The following is a 7,770-nucleotide window of genomic DNA, read 5'->3' as shown; positions in this document are numbered from 1 at the left end:
GGCTTTCAGCCATCCATTATCCACACAAAAGAACACAACTTTGCCAGCAGGGACGGATTAGGATAGCTTTGGCCGCTCAATTGTCAACTCATGGCTATGTAGTTCTTGGTTGACATGTGGATCTCCTCCTTTCCTGTGGCTTTCTGTCATATTAATCTGGGGCAAGGCTTTGCTGTCAGCTGCAAAGGTATCACCTGATGTGCTCTCTCTCTCTCTCTCTCTCTCTCTCTCTCTCTCTCTCTCTCTCTTAACCTAAGGCAATGGTCCTTTTGTGCTATATTTCATTCACTAACTCATACTTGTTTCATCCTTAGCTTCATTTATTTCTTAAGGAGAGCAAGTGTTTTCATGCACGTTTAATCAATTGTCCAATCTAACATGCATATATTTCCTAAAGAATATGATACCAAATGCCTCAACAAAGTTATAAGTTCAACAGAAAAGTTCAATGCTAATTAATATTTATTTGACAACAGTAGTTGATGAAAAGATGATTAAATCATATCAAAAATGCTATTTGTTGTTTGGAATAATATTTGATCACACTAATTATTAGCATGCTAAAGTAAAGGGAATCCACATGAGTGTTATGCATATTTAAGTTCAGGACTGACATCATGTGAATGGGTAGTTGTCATCATGAAAGGATAATGTTATGCTTCCATCATTAACTATCATTTGTGGAGTGCAACAACCAGCCATAGCATGATACAGAGATATAGACTTAATCATTTTGTTAAAGCAACAGCCTGTATCCACATAGCATTCATACTAAATCAAATGAAGCAATCAAGAACTATAAACGAGCTAGATGAACTTGGTTGTACTCCAGACTCGTGTTGGAACATAAAATTTGAAGTGAAAAACAAGAAAAGTGCATGACTCATGCAAGTAATGATTGCATAATCTAATCAAATATGTATTATGGATGGGTTGAGACATATATTTAGATTCAAAAGGCTAAGCACACGAGATAGGAATGTTCATATAAATAACCAAGAAATTGTAGCTTAAAGCCATGACTGATTCCTCTATAAGAAAGAAAACTAAAATATTACAAGTCATTCATTCGCATGAATGAAGCAATTACTATTCTTTGATGCAGTGATAAGTCAGATGTAAGTAAAATATTACAATCTCAAGAGCGACGCAATGATAAGTCAGATGCATGAGACTAAATTTAACCTTGATATTTTAGGTCGCAAAACAAAGGAACAATCTTAGTGTTGTATATATCCTTATTCTCATTCTTACCTATTTTATTTCTCTTGTCATATGCTAAATGATGTCTGTCAACAAATATGAACTATATCTTTGGCTTTAAACAAATATTCGTTCTATGCCTGCTTGATCAATGTTATATGCACATTTATTGGTCCTTTATGGGCCACTTGAACCCTTAAGATCAAACTAGATAAATGTTATAATCTAATATAATATGTGGTGACTTTGTAATTATCATTGTGCCTAAGCATTTAGACTTTATGCCCCTTGATAAATATAACAAAATATATATATATTTAAATTAATTATCGTAAATGCTTTTCAAACTCATTGATAAATCCAAAAAACTTCCTAATCCTGTTAGAAAAGATAATTTGTCGTTATTAAAGAGTGTAGAACACCATAATGGCAAATCTAGCTAACTTGGTCAGCTTTTTGTGGATTGCTACTTCTGAAGCATCACATGGATGTTCCTTGGTTAGAGGAGACATGGCCATGAGAAGGCCCCATTTAGTGGAGTAATTTGATGCCCACCCTAGAAAAGGATTGTGAGGGGAGAATGTTAGGTTTTGATGTACCATCACAACTGCTATGGTAGATTCTCATCTGCCTGTCAACCCACTATTGTGCCATCATCTTTGTTGTGTGTCTGCAAGCAGCATGTGAATTACAATAGGTTTTTCTTTTCTACTTATCAAAACACAGTTGCATCTAAAAAGACATGCGTTTAAGAATTAAACTATCAAATGTCACAAAAATAGTTTGGTTTAAAAGGAGTTACCAAATTTAATTTTCATGTAATGGCTAGCAATAAGAGAGAAGCTAAACACTAAAGCAAGAAAGGAGTTCTACATACTTGTGTTTTCTTCTTGGCTTCACATGCTCCGTAACAAGAAAACTATGCATGCTTGCTGGTTACATTATATCTGTGTTGCAGAGATCAGATCAAAGAAGATTAGCTGACTAGCAGGTTTCAGTTGGGAGAAATATTGAAGAAGCTCTATAGTTTGAGTAAGCCTAATATTCTTTGATGTGGTCTCTGCAACATGCATTCTATAACTTGATTCTATTCTAAAACAGCAAACATGTGAAACCCACCTTAATGAAAACAGCATTTGCTAAGTAAGCTAAAACTGAATTCCGCTTTAAATATGATTCAAGAATCACAAAGCCATTGATACAACTACTTCATACCGGGTGGTATGGGTCAGAATACTGTCCGGCACACTGATGCCATGCTTCAAATCGAGATTTTAAACTTCGCATCGAAGTTTATAATCTAATTCCTTCTTTGAGAAAGAAACCACTATACAACATGATTTTCTTATAACAACATGTGAAATCTTGCTAATTCAACAAACATGATAGGCCCAGCAGAAGTGACCCGAGCCTTGAGGTAAGCTACTTGCAGAAGTAATCAACACTCAATAAAGTAATTATGAAAAACTTTTCTTTATTTCATTTATACATCAAAGTATACCCAATTTACTTGGTTTACATCTATTTTCCATCGTAGTACATTAAATTGTATACCGATATACCAGATGACTGACTGTAACCGTATAGTGGTAATTGGATTTGGCTCCTCCGTAGAAGCACCAGCAAGCAGCAAACATATACCTATTATTATTCGATTTGACACAGGCAAACTATATGTCATTTCAGAAAGAGCTCTTGAGATTCTAAGTACCAACGTATGTAGCAGGATTCCAGATTAGGCCAGTCAGAATCAGGACAATTAGTGAAGTGATAAAGCCAGAGCGACAATACCTCCTCTTGCTGGTCCCAATTAAACTTCCCAATCATATCTCCGAGCAAACTCACCATCTCTGCTCTCTCCTTACTGCTTAGTATTGGGGCGTCTACACCACTGCATGCACAACAAAGCAATGGCAGCCATGACTTCAACATTGATATTTGATGGCTTGCTAAACTTGTTTCTCCCTTTTCCGCTCCACACTCTTCTTCCAGTTGCTTGGAGCTGGCATGAATGAACATGAATGCTGCAGTATAATGTCCTATTAGCAAAAGGTCCAGTATATACATCAATTCACTTTCAAAAGGCTTTACTTATTTTCTCGCAACAGCGAAACTGCAAATGATGTGCCAATTGTTGAGTTGGGGAAAGTGAGCTGAAGAATAGTAGTATGAAGATAGAAAATAAATAATAAAAAGAAGTCTAGTTAATCTTGCTTTGATAATTCATATAACCGACTCTAAATAGTCGAAAAAAATTACAACTTATTATCGGTGTTATTGTAAGAAATGACCCAAAGGAAACAAAAACCTATGCAGGTTTGCAGACTTTGACCAAGATGTTGCCAGGAGAAAAAGAAAGCATCTAGCAGTTCTTCTATCTGCCACTACTTTCTGATTCCTAATCAAGGTATCAACCAAAAAGTGGGATGGAAACAAGAAAGATTACATCTCAAATTCAAATAGTATCTAAAGTGCAAAGAGAAGCAGCTATTTCCATTCCAGGGACTGCTGGGTCGGCTGCGAGTATAATTTAATTCAATAAAATGTTGATAAAGACCAGTATATTTGTATTCATATGAAACAAATATCTAGCATTTTTGTTGACTGCTAAAAGGACAACAAAAATGTAGCTTTTGTCCGTATGAAACCAAATCAATGGAAGGACATCCAATTGTTTAGACTGCAGCAGTCGTTGTCCCTTAGCCCTTTCATGGCGGACACCATATGCAGCGTTGGCTACATCACAAGCAACCTAATTAGGCTCGAGAACACCGTCGTGATCAACGAAATCATATTCAAAACAACTTGCGCACTCACCTGCCCGTCATTGGAAGCAGCATTGGACCCACAGGCGGATCATTGGTGGGCTCCGTAGCTACTACCAATAGCAAGGCAGAGCAACTGCCAAACGAGTAGCAGTATTGCCAGAACAGATGAAGACAAACGAGAAGACATGAGAGAATTCTCACCACACACCCGGACGATGGCCACCTGCAGCCGAGGCTCGGCGACGACGGCGAGACCCGCGAGCCTCGACGCCGTCCCCCACATGGCCACTGCCTCCGCGGCCGCCCCGTTCTCCGCCATCTTCTGCCCCAGCCACATCGCCTCCGCCGCCAGCTTCTCAGCCGATCCGCCCGCCCCTTCCTCTCCCGCTGGCGGAACCACCCTCCCCGCCGCCCACGCTCTCAACCTCGATTTCAACACCCCCATGATTCGCCCCCCCGACCGGACCCCGCTCGCCGACGCCGCCTCTGCGGCCAAGGCCTCCTCGAGGCCGTGGAGCGTCCTCGCGAACGCGGCGGAGAGGGCGGTGCGGTTGAGGGTCTGGAGGTCCGCGCCGCCGGTTGCGCGGAGGTTGTCGTCGAGGATGCGCTCGGCGAGGGAGCGGACGAAGTCGTACTTGCGGGAGGCGACCGGGACGTGCGCGACGGCGAAGAGCACGCGCGAGAGGCCGCGCCCAGCGCGAGAGCCATCGGCCAGAGGGGCCACGGCGAAGCCGGAGGCGGCGAGAGGATGAGGCGGAGGGGGATGAGGAGGAGATGGAAGGTGGAAGAGGAGGAAGGAGAGGAGATAGAGGAGGACGTGGAAGGCAGAGAGGAGGAAACGGCGGAGGAGGCGGAGGAGCTGGCCACCGCCGGGATATTGGAGGAAGGGCAGGACGTCGCTGAGGGAGTGGAGGAGTTTGGAGGGCAGGAAGAAGGCGGCGGCGTCGTTTAGTGTTTCCATGAAGGTTCCGTTCTGCGCCTTGCAGTCGCCGCCGTCTGCCATTTGGGATGATCGACGATTCCCCTCCTCCTCCTATCGATTATAAGAACGAAGGGCAAGGCGGTTTTGCGTGAGTAATTCCCATCTGTACACTTTGGGAAAAAGTGTGGGACCCTATACTTTTAGCGTATGAAAACTACGTGGGAAGAAGCGTGTAAGTGAGTACTCATCAACCGAAGGGACCCCACATTGTTAGCATACGAAAACCATGGACGTTACGATACCATCGAGTCGCTACCGCGACCAACACGAAACGTGTAATCGAGTGCACGTATTCAAGTCTCCCCCATAAGTCGGGCTAATTATAGATTATTTCTGTAGTTGAACCTGATAACAGCGCGTATGTTGAACTGACGAAAGACGCTGCACGTGATATCACGTGCCGAATGGCCCAAAACTGATCGGCAGAATGGTCATTTCACCTTCTCTCCCGTTTCCTCGCGCCAGGCCGGGCCCGGCCATCTCCTCCTGCGAGCGGTGTGGCGGCGCGTTTGATCGAGTTCCTTACTCCGATCCATCTGACATTGACTCAGGAAGACAGGAGATCTGATGCACTCTTCCATCTCAAGTAGCAGCCTTTCTATCAACATCTTGATCGAGTTTGTACTGGAGATTGCCCAATAGACTCAAGTTGGTCATTTGCATAGGAATTGCCGTTGAGGATGCACAGACGAAAGCGCACCTGAGGGGAAGAGGGGAGGGGGTGCAGTCGGGCGGGAACTCGAAGAGGGAGAGGGGGAGGCGCTTATTGACGACGCCAACGTCAAAGTGGATGATGCCGGACGCGTTGTCGTCGAGACCGATGGCGAGGAGGGGAACCAGAGGAAGAGGTCCTGGGCGGAGACGCCGGAGAGGGCGGCGATCTGGCCCGGGGAGATGGTGCTGGCGAGGGTGGCATTGTAGCGAACCTCGCTCTCGAACTTGGTGGTGCAGGGGGCGCGTCGAGCCCGGCTCGGAATCGGGCGCCGCCGTCCACCTCGAACTCCCTCACCCCCTTGGGCAGCAGCGCGATGGGGAGGCCGTGGGAGCGCAGCACCTCGTAGGCGCCGGGTGCCGCCGCGGTGGAGAGATGGAGGGAGGTGATGAGGTGGGGAAGGAGCATGTTGCCTGGCTTGGCTCCGCTCTTCTCTATAAAGATGGCTGCTTGCTTTTTGTTTTCTTGGGTTTTGTTTGGGTGTTGAGGAAGAAAATGAGGAGTCACCCCCCGACTGCTCGTTGAGCTCGCCACCGTTGGCGGCGTCATCGACCACGGCACCACCTGGTTCTCCCCTTCCTCATCGACGCCATCCTCCGCTTCCTCGTCTTCCTCGTCCTCGTCCACCTCTTCTCCTCCCCCCTCCCCCTTCCCCCTCATCCTCCTCCGCGACGCCAACGCCACATCGTCCTGCATCTGCACCCCCGTACTTCCCACCTTGGGCAGCCGACGCGCTGCCGCACCGCTCGCAAACGTAGACGGCCGGACCCAGCCGGGCATTAGGAAACGATAGAGAAGGTGAAATGACTCTTTTACCCATTAAGTTTGTACCAAGTATGTAATTTATTATAATTTAGGTTTAAGATTGTATAGGTGTTAAGCTAAAGTAGTTTAAGAATCCTTATATTTAAAAAAACGTAACATATTAGTTCCTATTGTGAATTAATAGATATAAAAGTATATGTGACATATTAAATTATAATAAATTATTAATATAATAATATATAATTTAAATTTAAAAAAGAATTAAGATCTATTTTAGCTCTTATGATTTTAGCTATGGACCTCTTAAACCCTTATGATTTACTTGTGCCTAAAATAATATTTAGATTTTCAAAAACATAACATATAAGCTCTTACTATCGAGTCTAAGTTAACAAACGTTACGTTAGAGTCTGCTTACATGGTATGTTGACTCACAATAAATCATTAATATAGTAACACATGTAATTTAAATTTAAAAAAAAACTAAGACATCTACCAATAATAGCACTAAGTCATTGTTGCTTATCAGAGTATCATACGCACTTAGCCTCTCCCACACTAACGATGAGCTCAATAGCTTCTAGTCCTGTCTCAGGTGGATATGCGTCGACCAATTTGATGCTAGACACGTAGAGGTCTCTTGGTTCCTCTTCCTCATCCTCGACATCTTCATCCCCACTGCCTTCCACTCCGTCCTCTCCTACGCCTCCACTCATCGTGCTTATGACATGATGGTCTAGCTCTCCCTCACATTTGTCTTCGGCCTCTCCTACCGCTCTCTCCGCCTTCGTTTGTCGTTACGGCATCTAGCGCTTCTTTTCACTTGTTCTTCGTCTTCGTGAAATAATGCTTCGTACGGGAGGTGGCTTACAACGTACGGTAGTACTCATCAGGATCGAAGCGAGTATCGTTCGCGATGGTGGGCAGCGCAGTGGTGGGCGACATGGTGGCATGAGCCATAGAGCTGACGAGTGGCATCCGATAGATCCAGCTCACTAGCTCAAAGGAGCGTGCCACCACATCACCCACCATGGCACTACCCACCACCGCGAACGACACTCGCTCCGATCCTGATGAGTATCACCATACCTTGTAAGCTACCTCTCCTATGAAGAGGCAAAAGTATGAGAGGTAGAAGGCGAAGGTGAGGGAAAGTTGGACCACCATGTCATATGCAGGGTAGGTAGGGGCACAAGAGAGGATAGAGTAAGAGATAATGGGGACAAATATGCTTATGAGGAGGAAGAGGGACCAGGAGACCACTGTATACTTAGCATTGGACTGGTCGACGCACATCCACATGAGACTGGATTGAAAGAAGCTATTGAGCTCGCTGTTAG

General features: G+C 44.7%; 1 protein-coding gene and 1 pseudogene across 1 annotated transcript; both read right to left on the bottom strand.

Moving 5' to 3' along the window:
• Nucleotides 1-2,657: 2,657 nt before the first annotated feature.
• LOC103984006 (uncharacterized) lies at nucleotides 2,658-5,039 on the bottom strand. The gene is made up of 2 exons (XM_009401396.3): nucleotides 4,173-5,039; nucleotides 2,658-3,227 (listed from the first exon to the last, which is right to left on the bottom strand). Exons 1-2 carry the CDS (start codon nucleotides 4,972-4,974, stop codon nucleotides 2,881-2,883), a joined length of 1,149 nt encoding a protein of 382 aa, XP_009399671.2. The 5' UTR covers nucleotides 4,975-5,039; the 3' UTR covers nucleotides 2,658-2,880.
• A 68-nt stretch (nucleotides 5,040-5,107) lies between these two features.
• LOC103984353 (uncharacterized) lies at nucleotides 5,108-6,407 on the bottom strand (annotated as a pseudogene).
• Nucleotides 6,408-7,770: the final 1,363 nt, after the last annotated feature.

This window comes from Musa acuminata, chromosome BXJ2-5, assembly GCF_036884655.1.
Source record: "Musa acuminata AAA Group cultivar baxijiao chromosome BXJ2-5, Cavendish_Baxijiao_AAA, whole genome shotgun sequence".
NCBI classification, from domain to species: Eukaryota; Viridiplantae; Streptophyta; class Magnoliopsida; order Zingiberales; family Musaceae; genus Musa; species Musa acuminata.
Note: the sequence above shows the minus strand (reverse complement) of the source record. Positions and strands in the feature narration are given on the sequence as shown.